The 24,048-nt window shown below is 37.3% G+C and overlaps 2 protein-coding genes across 13 annotated transcripts in view; both read right to left on the bottom strand.

Moving 5' to 3' along the window:
* Positions 1–209: 209 nt before the first annotated feature.
* zgc:77262 (uncharacterized protein LOC402952 homolog) lies at positions 210–3,995 on the bottom strand. Of its 2 annotated transcripts, XM_056446169.1 has the most exons (3): positions 3,910–3,995; positions 3,612–3,712; positions 210–2,814 (listed from the first exon to the last, which is right to left on the bottom strand). In XM_056446169.1, the coding sequence occupies exon 3, from the start codon at positions 2,731–2,733 to the stop codon at positions 1,738–1,740; it is 996 nt and encodes a 331-aa protein (XP_056302144.1). In that variant the 5' UTR covers positions 2,734–2,814; positions 3,612–3,712; positions 3,910–3,995; the 3' UTR covers positions 210–1,737. The 2 variants fall into 2 exon arrangements, with proteins under 2 accessions (XP_056302144.1, XP_056302143.1); XM_056446168.1 differs by lacking the exon at positions 3,612–3,712.
* A 1,966-nt stretch (positions 3,996–5,961) lies between these two features.
* The window catches only part of mark2a (MAP/microtubule affinity-regulating kinase 2a), a 57,763-nt gene continuing 39,676 nt past the window's right edge, over positions 5,962–24,048 (bottom strand). For 4 of the 11 annotated variants that reach the window (XM_056446197.1, XM_056446201.1, XM_056446198.1 and 1 more), the window contains exons 12-19: positions 22,926–23,046; positions 22,713–22,837; positions 22,540–22,628; positions 17,892–18,029; positions 14,382–14,642; positions 12,793–12,819; positions 8,744–8,782; positions 5,962–7,436 (exon numbers count right to left, since the gene is read on the bottom strand). In XM_056446197.1, the coding sequence (XP_056302172.1) occupies positions 7,001–7,436; positions 8,744–8,782; positions 12,793–12,819; positions 14,382–14,642; positions 17,892–18,029; positions 22,540–22,628; positions 22,713–22,837; positions 22,926–23,046 (1,236 nt within the window). In that variant the 3' untranslated portion in view covers positions 5,962–7,000. The remainder of the gene's footprint in view (positions 7,437–8,743; positions 8,783–12,792; positions 12,820–14,381; positions 14,643–17,891; positions 18,030–22,539; positions 22,629–22,712; positions 22,838–22,925; positions 23,047–24,048) is intronic. The other 7 variants (XM_056446199.1, XM_056446202.1, XM_056446203.1 and 4 more) reach the window with 6 other exon arrangements.

Below are 24,048 nucleotides of genomic sequence, written 5' to 3'. Positions count from 1 at the left end.
GTGGAACAAAACGAAGACTGGATTTTACTAAATCCCCTGGCCTTTTGTATGTGAAAGGTTCAAGCGGAAAGTGCAGTTTTAAATCGAATCTATTTGGCACTTTACATTACACATGAGTGATCAAGTCAAAGGACATTTGTATTATACGATTGATGACGTGAGCGAGTGAGACATGAGGTAGAAATTACAGAGACTCGACATGAAAAACGTTGCGTCTAAATCAGTCGAAATTTTATTCAGGCGGCAAGATGACAGCGACTGGTAGAACATAGTTTTTTAATCAAAACAAGCAACGAACTTGCTCGAGTGGACAGTATGAGAATGAGAGCGGTTTCGGATAAACAGTCGAGAAAACAGGCTTTTTTTTTTCTTTTTTTTTTTTACAAACGTACATTTTAAACAGAAGTGTACGCAAACAATAGGCAAACAGCAGTAGTACAAGTAGAACAGGAAACAACTGTTGAGTGTTCAGTAATATTTTCAATAACAAGCACGTCCATTGTTAATGTGATGCCAAAATAAGTCTTTAAAAACTTTCTGCGGAGTCGGCAAATCAACTATTTGTCGAATACAACGAGATCTCGAAATACAGTGTAAGAATTGCACTAAAGATTCAACGTTGTTTTTAATTTATTAGGCGGCAGGTTGTCGTTCGCTTCCTTTGACCGGTGGTGCTTTTCCTAGGATGCGGCTGCGGATCCGAACGTTGAACGGCTGGTGGATGCGGTGTGATCGGTTAGCCGGTAAGATGTGATTGGTTGATCAGTCAGTTAGCATACAACTCCGCCCACAACCACCTCTTTACCCATTTCCTCTCTGTTCCTTCCCACTGGTCTTACATCCTCAACATTACTTCTAACAACACAATAGCAAGATCATTTGCCTACATCTAGGTAATCCAGAGAACAGATTCATAAAAAAATAAAAATTTTAAAAATCATCGAAATAAATGGAAAAAATTGATAATTTGAATAGAATTTGGTTATAGAGACCAATAGAAAAAATTCAAATTATCCCAAAATTAACTGACTAACGCATGGGTCTCAAATTCAATTCCTGGAGGGCCACAGCTCTGCACAGTTTTGCTCCAACCCTAATCAAACACAGCTGATCCAACTAATCAAGGTGTTCGAGACCTTTTTGAACAACTTGATTATTTGAATCAACTGTGTTTGATTAAGTTTGGAGCAAAACTGTGCAGAGCTGTGGCCCTCCAGGAATTGAGTTTGAGAACCATGGACTAACGCAAGAGACTCTGACAACACTTAAATACTCCAAAGATCAAACAGAAATAAACAGGTTAACATTCATTACGACCAATTTCCTGTTGAGCAGACTATGCTATTCTATGTTATGCAAAAAATATGTGCATTTATATATATTTTCAAGCGATCTTTTGTATTTTAGAAATACATGCCAGAGTAAAATGAATGAAAATGTCATTTGCTTAAACCAAACAAAAAAAAACGATAAGACTGGCAAATATAGTACATCGTAACATGCTATAAAACTCCGAAACACAGATGTATTTAACTTCCTATTTGCTGTTTCTTCATTGGGTGGAGGTAAATCTATTAGTTAGATGAGTACAGTATTAGCTGATTGACCCGTTATCTAAAATAGCTACAACCATCACAGAAAATTACAAAAAAATATCCACCCCTAACTCCCTGATGGTATGCCCCTCTTAGTTTACTCGGCTCTCCACAATAAAAAGGGACGGACAGACTTCAATGCTTAGTAGCTACGGCCGAAGCCATTGCTGTACTTGTCCTCCATATAATCATCCTTATCAAAGCCTGAGCCAACAGGGTAGCGCTGATAGTGGGAGGAAGGAGCGCTAGGAGGAGGGGGGGCCGAGCTAGCACCATTGCGGGCGAAACTGCGGGCAAAGCCCGCAGGAGGTGGAGGAGGGGGAGGCGGAGGCAGGAGAGAGCGGCGACCACCGATAGGGCTGCGTTCTCGGTAGTAGCGACTGGCGACAGGAGGCGTGACCGGCCGCTGAGGAGGCGGAAGGCGCCGGTCATAAGGATCCCGATCGTAAAAACGAGGGGATGGAGTGGCGTATGGGTCATGGCGGAGGCTCCTTTCGTACGGATCACGCTCGTAGTAGGAGCGGGGCGGTGGCGGTGGGAGAGGAGGAGGCGGTGGAATTCGGCCACGAGGCGGATAGTAGTCACGAGGTGGCGGGCGAGGGGGGAGAAAGTGAGGATGGTGGTGCGGGTGGGGTGGATAGTGAGGTGGAGGAGGAGGATAATAGTCCTCCCCTCGGCCGTTTCTGGATGGGTTACTGCGCGAAAGGGACACAAAGATCTTTTGGCCATCCACTTTGGAGTGGTTAAGCTTTGCAATGGCATCCAGAGCCTCATTTTCCCTCTGCATGTGAACGAATGCATAATTCTTCACAATATCACATTCCACCACCTTGCCGAATGGCTGGAAGAGCTCCTTAATTTTGGCAGCGGCAACGCCTTCGGGGACATTGCCCACGTAGATCTTGGTGGCATTGCGTACCTTGGTGGTGGCGTACTCAACGGTGATGCGCGAGCCGTTGACCTCATGCTTGTGCAAAGCTGAGACGGCCTTCTGCGCAGCCTCTTCTTCATCCATGTGCACGAAGCCATAATTTTTCAGAATGTCACAGTCGGATACAGCACCATACTTCTCAAATAAAGCACGGAGCTCATCTTCAGTGGTCGCTGAAGCTACATTGCCAACAAATATCTTCACCATTTTGAATGAGAAGAACAGCGGTGTGTTTTGGAATCAGTCTTTGGTTGATTTGCACATGTAAGGTTTCAAACAAGCTTCTTCCTGAAGGGGAATAAAAACACATGGTCAGGCAAAATATATGCAAATCAACTTTAGTTTAAGAGAGAAATACAACCTCCCACAATTTCCCTGCTGCCACCAAGTGTTTTTAAGTTGGTGTATTTAATCATTTATTTCAATATACATTATTTTATTAATATAATCCTCAAAACTCAGCGGGAGCTTCTATAATTATATATAGATGTTTGTTTATACAGAAACCTTGTTAGTCGTGGAAACAAATTATGAATTTAATCCAAAGACACATTAATGTACTAATAGTGTGCTAATTATTTATCCTTTTAGACTAATTTGGTTAAAACTGGGAAACAAAAATCAGGGCTACAATTTAGTAAACAGTGATATATCAAAGTCACTGTGTATATTCATTACTTTATTTGGTCAGTCATTATATAAAACAACACTTAATACTTGGAGAAACTTATTTTCTATAATGACAGACCAAATGAAATACTGAACAGTGACTTAAGTGGAGTTAAAGTACACATAAAATATAAGTTTCATCTGAGACACAGTAGAGTTTGACGCTGAACGCGACTGACCAATGAGAATGCCGCTTAAGTGCGTAATAATGATCAGCGTGGTTTCACTTTCAGGTTATAACGTATAAAGTTCAAACACGGTTCATTGTCTGATTTGATTTCTTTACTTGGTTATGTTAAATGGGCACAATCTCCGACGAAAATACTATATATTCTGACTATCTTATTTAGTCACACTGATCTAAGCATCTCATCTCAATCACACAATGACTAAAGCTTAGCATGCTATGCTTGTACCTGTTAGCCTCAGATTAAGGAAGTGTCTGGAAAAAATCCACAGCGGAAAGACTTTGCAGATATTTGTGGGCCAATAACAATTGTTATAGTCATCTTACATTCTAAAATAAATCAGAACATTTCAATTACGATTTTAGCGGTTCATGTGAGAACAATACTCTGCATTTGATCAGACAGCGCAGCCGATGGGATTTCAGTACTATGCTGATTCAAACACTCGCGCCGTACTTATAATGTTCTTGACTTGTGAAACGAATCTTATTTAAACTCTCTTAAAAGTGTAATTTTTAAAACTCACCTCAAAATTGCTGCTATAGCGCAGACATGGGTTCGCTTTTTGACAATATACGATGACGGCGGCGTCGATGGCTCGTCGGAGGGGTGGGGGAGGGTCATATGCGCCGCGAGCAGTCTGGGAGTGAGCGCCTCCTGCCGGCCAACCCCAAAACCTGGCTCAGTTCATTTCGAAGAATCATGTAAAATCGATTGTTCTATTTACGTAATTTCGTCGATACATAATTAATTCCACGAAAAGCCAATTTAACATGCTGTTGTGTGGTTTATAATGAAGCAAACATGCTTATTTGTATTTTATTTGTAGTTATTTATTACCATATTGACTCGCAGCGAGTCAAATTTTGTTAGCCGACTCGGAATGATTCATCACTACAGCAGATGTCCACAACAGAGGTTGCTTCCGGTGTCACTTCTTCCACCACTTCCACATTGTTGAGCTTAATTTAGAGCAAAATGTTGAATTATTTAAACAAACACAACCCACATATACAAAAGTGCTTATTTTGAAGAAGTACTTCGGATGCTAAAGCTAAAAAAAATCTAATTATGAATGTGTGTAGTATGAATAAAATCGGATGACGCATTAAACAACAATGTACAACGTGACCAACCAGCAGCTGCATCACTTCACTGCCATTCAAAACCCTCTTGAGTGGCCTCATGGGACAGGACAGACAGGGTGTGAATTATATATCGACAATCAGGGGAGTGAATTTTTTCGGTAATGTTATTTTATGTGATACATGCTTCAGTGAAATTAAATGACACCTATTAATGCAGTATATTTATAATATTTTTTATAATATATTTATAGGGATAGTTTGTGTAATTTGACACAATATCCTGTGATTAGCCATTTCAGAGGTTCCTGTAGGCCAAACTATACATCTAATTTTACTTTACATTTAGGCTATATGTAGAAACAAACACGTATTTTACAAGAAAAGTGTTTTGTGGATTTACCAAGTCTATCGGCTTAGATTAATTAGGCGAATTTGCATTCACAATGGTGTAATCGATTATAACACGCCAGTAGCCAGCCGGGTAAAAGGGGTGGTTCTTTTCTTTTAGAAATTTTCAATTTAACTGCGAGTTTTAAATACTGCATCTATTTTTGGATTAGCTTGTCGGAGAGTGATCATAACCACATTTTTTGGAATTATTTTTGGTCAAAGAAATACTAAAAAATAAAACGTACCTTTTTTAAAATGAACATTACATTATATATTATTAGAACAATGTAAAATCTGCTAAAGCTTTTAAGTAAAAATGGGACAGTAAAAAAAAAGCCTATTGTTATCTCTTACGCAAATAAAACTAGCTAGGAAAACATGTCCGAAAATGGTAATTTGAAAAATAAAAACAAAATACTAATGAATAAGTTTTCTAGCCTCTTGTAAAAGGGTACATTTGAAAATTCATAGATAACAACAAAAGCCTAATTAGTATTAAAATGAACTTTAATATAGGCCGTTTTTGGTGCTTCATGCCTTTTTAGTGGTAACTTTTTTGGCCCAAGATTTAGAATAAAAAGTTACCTGTGACTTTAAATGTTTCCTCTATAACAACACAGTAGGTCAGTAGTGAAAGATGACTTCACTTGCATCAGATTGGAACCACCACAGGGGAACCACCCCTGGCTACCGACCTGTATAAAGGTGGTCAGATTGTATTTATATTCCGTATTAAATAGTAATATTAGTATTTAAGATGCAGATCAGAGCAAACTATTTCTTACAATTTAGACAGAGGACTGAGAATAAAGGTTACAAATGTTTAAAAATATAGGATTACATTATATTTAGCATGTTACCATATAAATGTACATTTATCATCTTAAAATTCTTCATAATGATATACTCTTACCCTAAAATTAAAGCAACAAAAGCTTACATTACTACTAAGTTTCCAAATGCTCTCAGAAGGAAATGGTTTAGAAAGTAAATAGTTTTATTTTTTATTGCATGCTCTTTAAATCAATTAAAGAACAAAAGCACTTTAAAAGTTTCTTTAAGACGAAACAAAAAGAACTAAAACAGTACACTAAAAATAATAATGTTCATAAACAGTTGAACACAAATCATCCAATGTCTGGTTTATTCATATAATAATATTAATAATTATCTTCTCCAGAGAAAGGCAACGAAACACAGACTCATTCCAGTGCAGCAGATTGGATCCAACCAGCAATTCTTAATTACACTACAATCCACCAATAATTACTTAATTGGCCCTTAATTAGTTTCTGATATATAACCCCTGCAGTAGAGGAAAAACAAACAAACAACAACAACAAAATAAACTAATTGTCTGGGCGTAGGGGTGCGAAGAGGTGATTCACCTCCAGTGCACCGAGGGTTCAAGTCAACAATTCCATTTCAGCTCAAATAAGACACTGTACTGTAATGTAAAAATGGGGCAGAGTATACAGATTAGCTACCATATCACTGGCTAGATCAGAACCAATCAGAGCTTTCAGAATTACAGCTCTACTGAATGTGCCTAGCCATTTGGGTCGTGATTTTGTGTAGTACATTCAGACCGTCAATTCAACCGCCAATCTCTGCTCATCACAGCTAACCTGGATCTGGAAGTAAGATCAAGTAATGTGGTGGGGTTTACCATTGTTTGTGGTTTGGGATGAACGAGGAATAAGGACCAGGGTATGGGGGGTGGGGTAGTTTCCAAGACAGTAGCTGGCTTACGTTCATAGAAAAAAGAAACCACTGGCAAACATTTCCAGTTTATCAACACCAACCTCTTGTCGCTGTCAGAATTGAGGACAATTGTGAGTTCCAAGAAAAACCACAACATTTGAACGAAATTGCCACAAATAAAGACAACAACAAAGTTTTCGAGGGGGGGAGCTGAGAAAGGAACAGAAAACCCAAACCAAGACAGAACACCTCCCCCAAAAAAGAAACCCCCTGAAAAATGTCTATATGCACAAATGTCCCCCATGAACCTGTCTTACACCTTTTCCCCCTTTACAGCCTCGAGACTCTTCATTGCTGCCGTAGACTCTCCTCACAGTGCCTCCTCATTCCCAAAACAAGGGCTCAAGATATCTTCCGCAGAAGCCGTCGTCTTCCTCACAGTTTAAGCTCATTTGCGATCTTCGAAGCGATGTTCTTGAAGGCGAAGGAGGTCCCGGAGATCCTCTTAAAGCGCACCCCATTGAGGGAGAGGCGAGGTAGCTTGCACACCTCCATCTCCCACTGGACGAAGTCGTCATGCGCTGGGTTTCCCGACATGCAGAGGAGCATGAAGCGTTCGCGCAACTCGTACTCGCAGCTGTTGGAGTCCAGGACCTTCCGGATCTCCTTCATCATTTCATTGGGCTCCATGGAGGAGGTGGTCTTCATGCTCCAGGTGAAGCGCAGAGAGCGTGGCTTGGTATCCTTGGAGGCCTGGGTGGAGGAGGGTATGCTGGACGCTTGAGAAGAGGAGGAAAAGGAGTCCTTGTTTTCGTCGCTGGGGTTTCCCTGGGTACCTTTCTCCATCTTGTCTGCTGTGCTCAACATGGGTCTTTGGTGAGGGGAGAGAGGCACAAATATGAACATTAAAAGGTGAACATAAGGAAGTCTAGGGATGCACACAAAAAGCTCCCAAGCATTCTTTGTTTTTAAAAGATGTCTAACAGACGTCTAAACATAGTCGTCTTGGCTAAAACAAGGCTAAATTTGGGCTGTGAGTGAAAATCCAATTGACATCTTAGAATAGGCGAAAAACTAGACTAGTCATCAAATAAACAGAAATGAATGACTACACATATTAAGTCTGTCTAATCTGTCTGTCAGATGATTAGCACCCCTGGTCTACACTGAAAGCAGTCTATTCTTAGATTTCTATTAGATTTTCACAGACAGCCCAAGTTTAGCCTTGTTTTAGCCAAGTTGTCTACGTTTGGTTGTCTATTAGAAGTCTATTAAACACAAAATTGCTGGGCTTGGTTGACTTACATACTAGATATTTTGTTTTGATATCTTAAATCATGATGATTAAATGTTTTTTTTATCATCATCAACACAAAACACCAATGTGGTGCCATGGTGAGACTACAATGCAGTCAAAATAAAGGCATCTAATCAGACATCTGTAAGATGCTTGGCGGGGGTTAAATATATCCATATAAATTAAAATCTATCTGGGTTAAGAGAAGTAATCAAGCACCTATAATCAAACAATGTGAAGTTCTTGAATACTAGTTTGTATAATTAACAAAAGAAAACACTACTGTTCAAAAGTTTGCTGTCAGTAACACGTGACTAATTCAGTGTCTACACCAGGGGTGCCCAAACTCGGTCCTGGAGGGCCAGTGTCCTGCATATTTTAGTTCCAACTTCAATTAAACACACCAGAACCAGCTCTTTTCTAGGTATACAAAAACTTCTAGGCAGGCGTGTTGAAGGAAGTTGGAGCTAAATAATGCAGGGCACTGACCCTCAAGAATCTAGTTTGGGCACCCCTGGTCTACCCTGAAAGCAGTCCAGTCAAATGTGTTTTAAACTACCTATAGAAATGGTAGAAAGTGGACAAGCTCAAAAACATTTTATACATAGATTTAGTGTCTCAATCATCATTTCACAACATGGCAATATTAGTATTTTTCTTAAATAAATGCTGCCTTGTTAAGCATAGCAGGCAACTCAATTTTCTTATCTTACAGACCCTTAACATTTGAGCAGTAGTGTACATTTGATGGTCTTGTCATACTCATTTTGAGCTTCAACAGAACAGAGATCATTCAATTTAAAAATCTGTCAGTAATTAAGTAATGATTCAGTGATTTGAGCAGTACACGTTTGGACAATTTTATTAGTTGTTGTCCTCACCTGCTGGCCTCATCTCGACCCTCTCCCTCATACGGACTCCTCAAAGAAAACCAACAAGTTTAGTCCCTCAATTCAAGTTATCTTAATATCTAAATATCTGTCCTGTTCATTTTTAGTATCAGTAACTGTTTAATTACGTCTTAATCATATCCCATTCCATCAGTAGAATGGCAAAAAAACTTTAGCATAAGCAAACTGCCTTCACCAACTTCTGGTCAAGTTTCCTTAAATTCTGAACTTTAGCATCAACACACACTCACATAAGCCACTCTCTTATTTGGAATTAACAAACGAACAGACAAGTGCTCTAGAAATACAGTTGAAGTCAGAATTATTAACCCCCTGTTTATTTTTTTCCCTAATATCTGTTTAACGGAGAGAAGATTTTTTTCCAACACATTTCTAAACATAATAGTCTTAATAACGCATTTCTAAGGTCTTTTATCTTTGCCATGATGACAGTAAATAATATTTGAGTAGATATTTCTCAAGATTTAACTAGGTTAACTAGGTTAATTAGATTAACTAGGCAGGTCAGGGTAATTAGGCAAGTTATTGTATAATTATGGTTTGTTTTCTAGACTATCGAAAAACTATATCATAAAGGGGATAACAATTTTTATCCTTAAAAGGTTTTTTTTTTTTAAATTAAAAAACTGCTTTTATTCTAGCCGAAATAACAAATAAGACTTTCTCCAGAAGAAAATATATTATCAGACAGCAAAAATTACCTTCCTAAACATAATTTGGGAAATATTTAAAAAAAAGAAAAAATTAATTCTACGGGGGGCTAATAATCCTGACTTCAACTGTATGTGGAAATCTGTTTATATCTGAGACAGACATGTTTTATGTTCTGACGTTACTATTAAAAATGACCCCCCAAACAATATGTATTAAAAACTTAATAAAAGCTCATTGTATAGTATCTAAATCAAGACTACCAACTGTCCTAATTCCTATTTACTAAAATTAAAATCTTGTCTGTCAAAGATGAAGCAAAAAAATGTGCTTCTGGTGCAGGCAGTTTATAATTTTGCCTACTCGTGGGAATTTTGTGACAAGTGACTTGAGTGGAGTGTGTGCTGACTGATGCAGTCGGACGGGGAGACCAGCCACCTCCAGCACGAGGACGAAGGGACAAAAGCAGCACGTCTGTTTTAGTGCAGCCATTTAGGAATAAGCAGTAGACCGTAAGAGGAGAGAAGCAGGAGTCACCCTTTAAAACCCTCACCATGAAAACACGACTGACGTCCTCAATTCACTTTACCAGCCTCTGTGCTTCAATCTGCCAACTGTGAACCTACCCAACCCATAGCAAAATCAAATGTTTCCTTTGGGCGAGTGTTTAGTTCCCATCAACAGAATACAAACACAAAGAATCGTTTGTCTGACATTTCTATATACTCTTAGATATGATTTTTGTCATATTCTGTTCAAGAGGCTCTATGAAATGGCTGAGAATAAGAGGATTGAACAATTCCTTTTTCCAATTCCACTTTGTTAAACAGAAATATTAAAACAATCTGATGCGATGATCCTATTAAACATTTGTTAACGACATTAAAGTATCAAGAAACCACTTAAAAACCACACTAGTTTTAAACACTCTCTCAATTTAGCTACAAATCACAATGATTAAAGTCTTTCATGCCTTCAACAGTTACCAAAAAACAAAAATCTTCAACCCATATGTTACAAATTCTTAAGAATTGACAATTTTCCAAAGTAAACGTTATACATTTCTCTGTCTCCACTAAAAGTGTCTGCAAAAATCATATACTGCGTCATATTTTGTCTTCATATTTATGAACTGTTTAAAGCTTTAAAGTTTTGGCGAAACAGACTTTAGGTGGAGAGAGTGAAATGTTGTAGGAATTCATTAGAAATATATTCACCTGTGTTCCAAAGATGAAACAACATAATATGGGTTTGAAGTGCATAATTATTGGTCCAACTGACCCAAAATGTTACTTTGGAGTCATTTAAGATGATTCATTCTGATTCATTAAAGAGCCCCTATTATAGGTTTTTGAAAATGACCTTCCATGCAGTGTGTTAAACAGCATTAAAGTGAATGAAAACATCCAGGTTTAAATCTGAACGTGCACTGTGATTAAAACTACTGATTCTTTAACGAAATAATCTAATAAATGAATCGTGTTGGGTTTGGATCGTCCCCTGAAAGCATCGATGTCGACACGGTACATGTAGTACCGTATCCGGTAAAACGTGAACGCACCTTTTTGACACTAGCGGAGCACGGGGGATCACGGGACTGGTCATGACGTAAAGATGAGGATCATTTACAAACAGAGATTCAGCTGCAGGCAATAAATGGTTAAAGTTGATTTTCACAACAATACCACGTCATAGCCAACCAAGTGCTGTGTTTTTTTCTGTCATTTTTTAAGATTTTAGATACAATAACCCACGTTGTAACGTGGGATTTGCCGGTGGTTTGCTATTAAAGGAGCAGCAGAGACTATTGTGTATGGGACTTTGTCAGACTTTAACAGGGACTTTGTCAGTAACTGTTACAGTTCATATTGACCAGTTTCTTCTTTCTCCGTATTAAAATTGTTGATTAAAATTGTTGCTTCGTGTTGTATAGTTTGCAAAATATGTATTTAATTGTGTGTTTAATTGTGTAACTTTTAATCGCTCCGCACGGCTTGTAATCATTTATCTTTTATAGATCAGTACTTGTAATATATCTCTGAGGTTAATCTATGGGTTTGCATCCAAAACCACATTAAAACACGACGCATGTCTTCCTTTACTGATTTAAATGCATTTCTGAGGTCGCAATCCTCTGCCATTTGTCTTTGCTATGGCCACCATCAGCTGTTCCTACACACGCGGCGCAGTCAATTTTCTAAATAGTTCAACTTTTGCCACTGTGTGGATTAATACTGAAAGTGTGTCGTTAATATTAGGTTGAGTTAGGGTTAAGAGTACAGTAATATGCTGCTGTTTAACTGCATTGCTTTATAGAATTCCTGCATTGGGCTCTCGCATACTCTGTGCTACTTCAAAGCCGTGGTGGGCATTTCTCTCTGTCTCACACTGAACCCAGTCGACCAACCACAACAGATTGCGTCATCGGACTAATTACAGCAGATTAGCCTGATGCAAAGGAAGATTTTGGGAACAAATGAATCGCTGAACGAATCATAATTAGGATAATTAGGTAAAAATAAATGCATATTACAAGACAATGAAAGCGTTTTTGATTTTGCATGCATATCAGCCTGTTGGTAAAACCCCCAAAACCAAAATATGACCTTTTAAAATGCAAAATAGGGGCTCTTTAAAAGAAGCAGTTCAATAATCTTTTGTTCACAAATTATACCACGTCACAAATTTTGTTGGTTGTGGACATATCAACAGAAATAGTTTTTACATGTCTATTTATAGCAGCACACTCTCTCCCTCTATAATACATTAAATTTAGACTGCTGTTTTTGGTATAGTAGATTTTCCTTTAGTATTTCACTGGATATGCACAAACTGTTAAATAGAACCTTCCATTATAAAAAAAAACTTGCTTATAGAATTTAGGTGCTTAAAAGGTTCACCATGAGTTTTTCAATACTTATACATTAGTCTGATGTGATAATCGATGAAAAGTGGCGGTTTGGAGAATGTATCACGCTATTGTTTAACTGCATTGTAGGAATGTAGTCATGTTGCATGATGACAGCACAGACGAGGGCGCAGGAAGACCATTCACAAGATCTGCAGCACAATGTACAAGACCGGACTCCATGAGTTCATATGAGAAAGAAGCAGGGATGTGATGCAATTGAGGGATGTGTTATTCACCGAGGGAGGAGGAGGAGGAAGAAGAGAGGGCTGGCGGAGGAGTGAGTCAGGCAATGTACGCAGAGCATTAGTAAAGAACAATACCATGAAAAGATATGCATGTACAACAAAAATATAGATGTCGGTTTCAGACACAAGACACCACAGAAAGAATATAAAGCACAGGAGGAAAAAAAAGACACTGTCTTGAAAAAAAACACAAGGATAGCGTTATTGCCTACCTTCTGGGAAATCTGAATGAGAGATTTCTAAAAAAAAAAAGATTAAAGAAAATGGTGTTTCTTCTTACAAATGCATGAACCATTTCAAAATCTCTCAAAAATAAGGATATACTTCCTGTTGGGATGACAGGTATAGAGGTTAAAAACAGTACTTTTAGGGTGCTTTCACATCTGTGGTTCGGTTCATATGGTGCGGACCAATCGCAACAAATGTAGCATTTTTCTGTCGTTTTTGGGTCATTTTCACACCACACTGACTGATTTGGTCCGAACCAGTTGAAAAGAACCAAAATGCCGTCATGTGACAAAATCCACATCACTCATTGGCCAGATGTTATTGAACGCATTTCCTAAACTTCTTTTCGATTGGTCAGAATTAACGTGCGGGAAAATGCCAATGAAACTCCAGCAGACACAAAAATGTTGCTTTTTACTATAAAGGGACAACTGCACTGGCTGATTGTATCCCTGGTCATGGTATACTATTTAGCTTGTATACATCACTTTAGACAAACTATACATTTTGTGAATGGAGCGCGAATGCGGCTGGAAAACAATGTTTTAATGCATTGCAAATGGCGAAGGCACATCACAAGTGACTTCAGGAGGAGGCCTGAATTAATTTTGCTAAACAGTGACATGGTCATCTTCCAGAAATATTACTAACGATCGGTCAAATAATGTTTTACCCTTCCTTTCTCTCGGTTTAAAACAGTTGGTAAAGCGCTGTCAACAAATATTTTTTCTCCACAGCCCATAATGCACTGCGCATCAGAGTATGGCAGCTGGACTAGTTGGACTATAGCACAGTACTTTTTGCAGTTGGGTATGTTCTAGTTCGGATCATGTTCTCACCACAAACGAACAGCTCCAGGGTTTGTTTGAAAGTGTACAGAGACCTATGCTTTTTTGGTTCGCTATTGGCGCGCACTCGAGTGCGATTGCTACATTCACACCTGCCCAAACGAACTGGACCAAGAGGGAAAACAAACTCTAGTGCGATTCAACTGAACTAAATAAGGCAAGTGTGAAAACACCCTTAGAAACCTACGAACGGTCTTTTAAAAGTATTTTTGTTAGCTGTGGGGGCTGGAAAGCATTTGTAGTCAGATTAAAGAATTAATAGTCTTTATGAGTTACACTTGGGATTGCTGAAGAATCTGTGAATTGTAAATGCATTGCATGAATGATGGATGTTAGTGTCCGGTTTGCAGGGTTCCCACACTTCCTTTGTGATATTCAGATTTTTTAAAATTGTATAGAAAAACGGCAATATCTATGCAAATGCAGTTAATTTCCATGACTATCCTAGGCATGGAAATCACTTCCTAATATTTCTAGGTATTCCCTAACTATGGGAACCCTGGATTCGAGATGTTAGTTATCAGTCAGTTTACATCTCTCACACTTAAAACCATCTCTGCTCCAGCAGCCCTCAGTTTCAGAGTTCATGATCTTAGCGATTATAAACAGTGCCAGTCCAAACCATCTCGTCCTGAAAGAGGGAGCACTGGTGAATGCGAGCATGTGTAAACCTCAACTAATAGCTCTCCTAATAGTGTCGCCTTGTGGATGGATCGGAATCTCACCTGCGTACAAATTTGGAAGTAAACTTGCTGAAGATGCCCGTCCCGGGACGGCGCACCTGGCTGTTGCCATGAGAAAGGGATGGGGAGGCGGAGGGGTCATTGTATGCTGACGCTTGCTGGTCTCGTGTAGCTCTCTGCTGGCCTGCGTGGAAAGTGCTTCTGCTCGTCACCCCTCTGGAGAAGTTGGTGCGGTCGGCCATTGAGGAAATGTTGATGTTCTGAGCCGAGGGGGACACCACTGGTGCTCTCTGGTTGGCTGTGCTGTAGTGGTTTTTTAAAGGTGAAAAGAAAGTTAGCTCATTTATTCAAGTTCAGTTAAGCTGCCTTTAAAATTGCATCAGTAATATTAAAACATGCAGCTACAATAATCAAGCACAAAAGCATGAACAGGCCATTTCATTATGATCACAACTGTAGCTCTTGCTGCTAATGCGTTGTTGATGGCAGATAAATAATCCTAGTGGACAAGGGCATTTAATTTGAGATTGATTTTCAAATGTGATGGAATAAAACCCAAGCATGCAGTAGTGTGTGAAATCCAAGAATAATTCCACCATTCGCTGGTCCTGCATCATGCAAGGCATGTGACTAGCTGCAGGCTTAAATCACATGAGAACCACATTGTTTTTATATATACATATATATATATATATATATATATATATATATATATATATATATATATATATATATATATATATATATAAATAAACACACATACAAAACCATACATACCCAAATAAGTTAATGTTAATTGTAACATAGCAGTCAATGGTGAATGTGTAATAAATGGATTTGCTGCTCTTCGGTGTTTGGACTTTCAGCAGTGAAATATAAACCACACTGAACTAAACTGAGTCTAAACTCTGAAAACTGGATTGACACCGTTTCAATTTACTAGAACTTCTATGCTAATCTGCTTTGACAATTCACATTGTAAAAGCGCAATAGAAATAAAGAAGAATTGAATCGTTTCTACTTAACCATATTGTGCGACCAAACAGGTTAAGGTAAAATTACTTTCCAGAATAATCTTCACAATTCATTAAATATAGGCATGTTTCAGATCTTCTTATTATTCAGCCAATATGGGATAGTTAAGGGTTCGGCACATTTGTAGTAATCCAAAAACTCCCTTAATCTCCAATACCCTAACTAAACATCACAGTTAACTGTAATCTTTAACAAACTTAAAAATGAATGCTTTTCATGATATGAAAATGTTACAACATCTAACTAGCCCAGAGATGCCCAAAGTTGTCCCATGGAAACCTTTGATTTGGCCCACCATCCCATCTGAAAAGAGAGGGAGAATGATGGGGAGGTGGTTAAGGCGATTGCCTTTGGCAGAGTACGTCATTTCAAATTTAACATAACCTTTTGTTTCTTTGAAATGAAATGATTCAATTAAATGTTGTAAATGAATCAGACTTTTAAAAATGTAAATACTTTCACTTGACAGATAGAGGACAATGCACAAGTCATCCATGAGCAAATCAAGGAGGAGAAGCTCGACTAGTGCATTCAGCATTTTAATACCATCAATGGCCTTGCTCCTACTTGTGCAAAATCTTGCACATTCACAAACCCAGCAGAGCTTTGCGGTCTGCTGACCAACATCTGCTTGAAGTCCTTCAGTCAAGACACAAGCAGTGGGGTGATCGCTCTTTTGCAGTGGCAGGTTCTAAACTTTGGAGTACCCTTCCACTGAGCTTCATGCAATCACTCACCTGCCACTGTTCAGAGCCAAGCTTAAGACCCACTTGTTTAAATTAGCTTTTAATGCATGGCACTGACACTTCTTTATGTTTTAATGTTCGTTGCGTTTTATTGATATTTCTTGCATTGTCTGCTCTTTTGCTGTGCTGTATAATTTGTTTTTACTTGTGTAAAGCACTTTAGCAAAATGCTATATAAATGCTAAAAGCTTGATTGATTGAACTCCGTTGTGTTATAAATGGAATTATGTTTTTACAGTTATAAGTTCATTAAAAAATGTTAAAAATGATACTGGGTTAGTTAATATGATTTAAAGCAACATTTTCTAGTTTGCTTAATAATATTATGGGGAAAAAAATAGCAAATTCTCCTTGGCAGATATATTGTAATACGGTTCGCTATAAATTCAGCCCACAACCGTCAATCAGGTTTGGTTTTTAGCCCTTTATAGAAAAAAACTTTAGACACCCCTCATCTAGACAAACAGGTCACATTTGATATATTATTTATTTTATAAACATAAAACTCCTCTTTTCAATTATTAACAGACAAAACCATTATTTGAAGTAATATCAATATATCCTCTGTAACATTTCAGGAGTGACGCTCGCATTTAAATTCAGGAGTAACTCCTCCAAATTATTATGCCAAGTGTGTACAGAGCATGAATCACTCCTGAATTTGCAATGAGAAGGCCGCTGTAATCACAGCAATGTCATGATCCTCCATTTAATACCATAAGTGACACATTTTAAGTGTCTTTTGAATTCAGCCATTCAGCTCAATGATTTAATAAAGATGATGTTGATGGGTTGCAAAATTTATGTGGCTTATTTTATTTACATTTAAATTTTAGTTTATTATTGGCTGTTTTTGCTAGCGAAATCTGCCAAGACAGAGTCTAAAATTACACATATCACCATTACCAGCTATAATGCAACAACATACATCGAAAACAAACAACAGAAACCTTATGAACTGAAGGAAATCTTCAGGGAGAGAGACAAAACCATTGTTAGCATGCACACAATCATCTGTGAAACAAGCTTTTAACGTTCCAGGGTGGCACAAACATCTTTATAAAAGATACTTAAGTGGTGAGACAGGTTTTAGAAGATATTATTTGCACTGTGTAGTCTTTCAGCAGACAAGAAAGGGTGGAGAGAGACAGGCACAGACCTAAAGACTGCCAAACGACAGAAAGCAACATCACACAAAACGCATGCAGAAATGAAGAGACAAAAAACACAGAATTAAAGGTACAGTTCACCTAAAAATAGAAACTTGTTCACTATTTTTTTTTTCTTTCAACATGATTACAAAAGATACTTTGAAGGTTGAAAACTGGGATCTAATGATTCAAATAGCATATTCATATGGATGTCAATGGCTACCAGTTCCCAACATTTGTCAATATACGAGTCATAAAAGTTAGCACTTGAAGGTGAATGTTCTTATTGGGTGAAGTGTCCCTTTAAAGCATGCATGTGCATTATGGGTTAGAAAAGAATGGATTTGTCAGATATGTGACGGAGACCATGTGTTTTTACGAAGGGGAAAGTGGGACGGCGGTGTGAGACGGAGCATTATTAGTTTGACGGAACACGAGTGAGAGAAAAGTAGGCAGGGTTGTTAAAAAAATAAATAAAAATAGGTTTGTATATTTTTTCGGTACTCCATCCAACAAATCTCGCATCTCTCTCTAATCATCTCCCTAAAATAAACATCAAACAGCTCATCTTTGGAAGTCGAATCCCCCAATCGGAAAAAGTTGTTTCGACTGCCACTTGCCTTGGCCGATGTGCATGGAGGTCAGGGGGACTGGGGTGGGCGGATGTGGACAGGGACTTGTGGTGTCGGGTGCGGGATGAGGCGGCAAGGACTGCGGCCGCTGAGGCAGTGGAGGCACGGGACCCTGGAGTGTGCAGGCTGGGGGGGGAAGATGAATAACAACCCCCACGCATGGACACCCCCACGTACAGAGTGGAGGGAGATGTGGGTGAGGTGTAAAGCAGACAGGTTAGAGTCAGCAATGATGGAGGGATGCTTGAGAAAGTGATGGAAGAGCACAAAAAGCACACACACACACGCACACAGCAAGAGATAAAAATACAACTCTGCATTTCGATAATGCAAGTTTTGGTTCTATTTATAAAAGATCAAAGCTTGTCAAAGTGGGATTAATCTTGCATTATCGCTGGAAAGCTCGCTCTGCCTCTGTGTACTGAGGGAGAATTTGAAACGAGATGCTGTGATGATCAAAAGCATCTGACAGCATAAGCCTCATGGGCATGATGTGCATTTAAAAAGCGACTCGCATCTCAATTATTAAATAGGTACAGTTCATCAACTCATCATTGTGCATTCGATAAAAGCAGATGGACGACATCTGTGAGGGGTGATCTGCTGTCATAATGGCTTTTTTTATTTGCATGACCTTGCACACACACATATACAAGTTTTTCTGAGTCAGCGTTCTGACTGCCACCTTAAGCAAAGTTAAACATCCATATAATTTGTGTACTGTTTTGTGGTTTGTCGCATTAGTTTCTGTGTAATCTGATTAACGGGGTCAGGCAAAATTATTAAGGAAGGAGTTTCACTTCAAATTAATCAATTAGTTTTAACTAAAGGCATTCAATTCAGTAGTTGAAATATGTTTGTAAGTACGTATGCATATGTAAACAAATACATATACACAAACTAGGCATGGGCCGATATGAGATTCTGGCAGTATGATAACCTTGGATTCATGGTATGACGGTATTATGATTACTGCTCTAAAATGAGTTATTTTTAAATGTCTGGGTAAAAAACTAAAACTTTTTTCCTTTTTGAACATAATATATTTTATTTTGAGAAACATTTAAAACATTTTGAAAGAGTAAACATGTTAGGCTAAATGAATTATTGACTTCTGCTTTCTTCATTTGTTTCAAAAACAGATTTAAAATGGCATCTTTAGATATCTTGCCTGCTCAAGATACTGCTGTCCTAAAAAAAAAAAAAATATGTAAATAAAATATCGTACATATACCTTAGGAACGGTATAGCTGACAATTTTGATGGTTTTAAAACCTTGATTTTCCAAACCACGGTATACCTTGAAAATGGTAATCGTCCGATGCCTGACACAAACACACATTTTCTTCATTTAATATATTTTTTGTTGGGTGATTTTGTAATAAGTTACATTTATGTAGTAGTTCTAATCCATTTATTACCATTTTTAAGCACAAACCTTTAAATGTAATTTGCAACATACTGTAGTAAATCTTAAATGCTTTGAAGCAGACTTCCTCTTGTTCTCATTTCAAAGCAGACAAGAAGTAAAAAAAAGTTTAAGCAAAAAGAGTAGATTAAAATTGTAAGGACATCAAATTAAATAAATATAATTATATCTGAAAGAAAAAAAAGGTTAAAAGTCAGCAAGTGCCCAAATCTTTATCTGTAGCCAAGTTTTACTCACTCATTTGTAATATTCGAGATCTGAGCCAAATTAGACAAAATATTAAATAATTGAACTTATTTTTATGAATTTTTAACAATAAATTCAACTGATTTACCACTTTGATGAATGGAACAGTTATGCAATTGCTCAGCACAAGCAGGTTTTACATAACATTGACATTAACATGTTAAATTCACTTGTAATTCTGTACATTAGCTGTCAATAAATTCAAAGCAAGCCGTCAACGACTTCCAAAGTGAGTAATCAATGACAGTAGTGAATGCTCTCATTTCGATCCACTAAGCTATACTGTTGTCATAAACATTAACCATTATGCACACAAGCATGACTAGATATTTTAATCTGACACATACCTTTGCTTTAGTATCTACGTGACACTTAAATAAAAGCCTAATCTGCAGTGGTCTAATAGCAGGAATTCATCACAGAAAATATTTATGGGACCCTTTACAGGAACCATTAGATCAATGTTCCAGGCAATTTACAATGTAGGCTTTATCGACTGTATCCATGGCATTCTGTCGATAACCACAGACAATAATTTCCACTTGTCCCCGAGTTTGTAAAAAAAGTGAACTAACGCAGTTACAGTAGTTGGCACGAAGCCCAGACGGTTTAAGGGGACATTTGCAGATCACATTTCTGTAAAAAACACTTACAGTTGTCTGCTTAAATTGTGCAGTTATCCAGATCATCTTTATGGGGTGGAACTATTTTTCAAAGAGAATCAAAATTCCTGTTACAGAGTCTGCAAAACTTCTGTTTCTGTTTGCTGAGAAAATAACCAGATTATCATTTAGCTGGTCATAATATGAATTAAAAGATGCCAGCATCCAACTTCGGACAGGCACTGTCTGAAAACCAAATGTGCCACATTAGACTTGCGTTAACACACTTTCAAAAGATTGGGGATTATTTTAGTTTTTAATATTTTTATTAAGCAAGACACTTTAAACTAGTCAAAAATATCAGAAAAATATTTATAATGTAAGATTTGTTTGAAATAAATGCATTTTTTATATTCAAAGGTTCCTGGAAAAAAATGCATTTCAGTTCCCACTAAATGTTTTGAATGTCTGTAATAAATATCTTTGAGCATCAAATCAGAAAACCGAAAGAGTATTAATGCTTATAAATAACCCTTTATCTGCCTGCCCTACCAAATGGTTGACCATATTTCACTGTTTTAAATGATGACTGTTAAAGTCATTTCACCTAGAATGACTGTTTTAAATAATGGTTTACACGCACAATATTGCTGGTCTACAAATAATATATATCTCAAACAAATCCCATTGCACTACTACACTTGTTTTCTGGTTTTCTTTACAATAAACCCAAAATCATGTTAAATGAGAATCTGAAATATTTGATGGCATACTTAAAAAAATAAAGATGATTTAGTAATCAATTTTGAATATTTTTTTTTAAATAAATGGGTGTTACACTTCATAATTTCAGATTTTTCATAGTAAATGTAATAATTCCGGTAGTTTTACCATAAACCCACATATCAACCATTTAGTAGAGGCAAATTTTTAAGTCGGATGTGTTGGAAAAAATGCATTGAGTGTGTTAACTAGCAACATTAGAAGTTAAGAAAAGCAATCCAACATTTTTTCTTGGTGGGGCAGTTAAAGAGTTCATTTATTCAACACGTTCATTTTAAAAGTATCACTTTTAATACATTCATTTTAAATTATACATCTGCTTTTACTCCAATTTGGATGAAAAAAGCAGTCTAATTAAACTCTTTAACAATGAAAAAAATAAATGCACAAAAATCCAACCATTCGCCAATTTTAAAATGCTAGAGTCTAAAATATTCTCATTGTAAAGCTTTATCCAATGTGCTGCAATTGTAATCATACAGCTTTACATTTTACAGCTTCCCAGTGCAATTTGCTTAAAACAGTTGAATTTAAGTTAAATTTAAAACTATTATGAATCATATTTTAAACTCAACGCTAAAGAGTTTTTCAAATGGTCCAGATGGAAACTATCTATATTTGCCATATCAAAAAATTATTATAATTGAATACATTTAATAATACAATTTTTAATATTTTAAATATTACTTAGCAAAATATTTTAAATATTGTGTCAGCTCAAGCAAGCTCTAGTTGTAAACATACACTTTGTTTTCAACATAAAATAAAAAAATAAAAAATAAAAAAAAAACGGACAAATGTTTTAAAAGCTTGAAAAACTAAAATAAACTAAACGTATGCACAACAGTCTCTCCAGGTCGGTGTCCTCTGCGGTAAATGCATGGGGAACTTTTAAATAAATATTATTATTAGGAAAATAATTATATAATTATGATGAAATTTTTAAAAATGACATTTTTAAATAAAAAGTTAAAAGCTTTATTAGGATGGATTGTTGATTGTATGGGTGTTAATGGCCAGATTGAGTAACTATACATGAACAAAGGAAAATTAAGACCTGATAAAAAGATTTAAGACCTACCTTACAATATTTGAGTAAATGTAAGCCTTTTTAAGCCCTAAAATTCTATTTTTGAGATTTAAGACCCCGCGGACACCATGTTAAAAGCCACTGTCAGACATTACTTTAGAAATAACTTTATAATTTTATTGTATTTAAAGAAACTCAAGCTGACAAGCTTTTTAATCACTCCTTTTAAATCCTAGTACTTATTCCAAGTTCCCGAAGGCGTTGCAAATCTTGCTGAACAGATTTCAACTTTGCGTTGTGCTCCAATGTGTTCTTGAATGTGTGCGATTGTCAATGTGTGAATGTATGTGTGTGCATAACAGGATTATGTTTCCCATGCTGGCAGGGCAACAGCCTGACAGAATGAGACGAGAGCAGAGCGGCTTTCCAAACGAGTCTAAATATACACATACACGCATACACTACTTTTAACACCAGTGCAGAAATGAGTTTGAGGAGTTCTTCCATGTGATTCGTTGCATGAATAGAGGGAAAAAAAGGCAGTACCTGTCCTTGCCGTTCTGTACACCCAGAGTGGCTCTCTCAGTGATTGGAGAGTTCCTGCTGCGGCCTGTGCCTGAGGACAGAATGCTGTTCTATAGGGCATATTGAAAAAGCACACAGAGATCAGTGACATGCTGCAGATCACTCATCAGCTCCTCAAGAGTCTCTTAACTCACAGTGGAAGGGGTGGGTGTTTTCTTGTGGTCTCCGGAGATCAGAGGACTGGGAGGGACTTTGCTGGAGCTGCCTGAACTGCCTATGTGCTTACTGTCGCCCTGAGGACGCTTGCTGGAAACGGAGCCTGTGGTGCAGAGACGGAAAAAAAAAACATGTGAGATTTATGTCCATCCGGTGCTTGGTTGATATGGTGTAAAGGAATGATGGTTTACTTTGGTCTGTGGATCTGCGGGACTTCAGGTTGGAGGTACTGCGTTGTCCCTTGTGAGAAGGTGATTGGGCGTTGTTTGTGAGGTCAGTGCCAGGACGAGCCTTTATTGAGAGTTCATCCAGCTAGAAAAGAGAGAACGGGGGGAAATAGTTTCAGGGAAACAAGTAATTAACATGCGATAGGCATTTCAAATCTTAAAATGATCAGAAATAAATTTGGAACCTTACAGTTTGGTATGCAAATCCATAAAGTATCTAAAAATGAAGTCTAAATATGAAAATTTGAAGTATCAGTTTTAGGGCTAGACGATAAGTAACTTTTTATAGAATAACTCGAGTGTGTAGTTTACATCGATTTGTTTGAATGAAAATCCCCTCTAGGTTCCTGTAGTTCCCTGTGCATTTGCCACAAAAATACACAAACAACAGGCAAGCGAGCTGGGAAGAACTCTGAGAAATGTTGCGTTCTTTAAAATTAAACAGAACACAAGCAAGCCTGCCAAAAAAAGGCCTACTTCAGGGCTCTCAGTCAGGTATTCACCATCAAACATGCGCATTTGAACCTGCACATGCACGGTAAGAAGTAATGAAGAAAACGTGGATATGAAAGAAACTGTTACCGATCTGCTCTTGGAATCAACGATGCCGTTTCCGGATAAATGATGTGACCCAGTCGTATTGACGTTCATTACTGTTAATATCAACACTGACAAAACTCGCTCCGTGCACTAGACTTATCTACCAGATCCAGCAACCTGACGCAAATAAATGGAATAACATGCAAACCACTAGCCTAATATGGCTAATTTATATGAACTGATATAACACACAATAAAAACGAACAAAGCTCTGAATGCATCTTCATTGAAAAAATTTATAAAATAAATCATCTTAAGAAAGGTCTCATTTTAACAATCATGAGCTTTCTTTCACAGTAATTAAATGGAAATGAAATGATATTATTATATAAGTCTTGTTTGCGATTAGAAATAGAGGCTATTCAATTTGATCTTTAAATGACTGCTTTTTTCTTTAACATTTTTATATCCTATTATTAATTATAATTATGATAAGGTTGTATAGGTTAATTACCTTCAACTCCAAGCATTTTTTATGTTTTAATTA

The sequence above is a fragment of the Danio aesculapii genome, chromosome 21, assembly GCF_903798145.1.
Source record: "Danio aesculapii chromosome 21, fDanAes4.1, whole genome shotgun sequence".
NCBI classification, from domain to species: Eukaryota; Metazoa; Chordata; class Actinopteri; order Cypriniformes; family Danionidae; genus Danio; species Danio aesculapii.
The sequence above is the reverse complement of the archived record's forward strand: the minus strand, read 5'-3'. Positions and strand labels throughout refer to the sequence as shown.

Coding starts and splice junctions, on each gene's coding strand:
- zgc:77262 (XM_056446169.1), bottom strand. CDS start 2,733: ATGGTGAAGATATTTGTTGGCAATGTAGCTTCAGCGACCACTGAAGAT.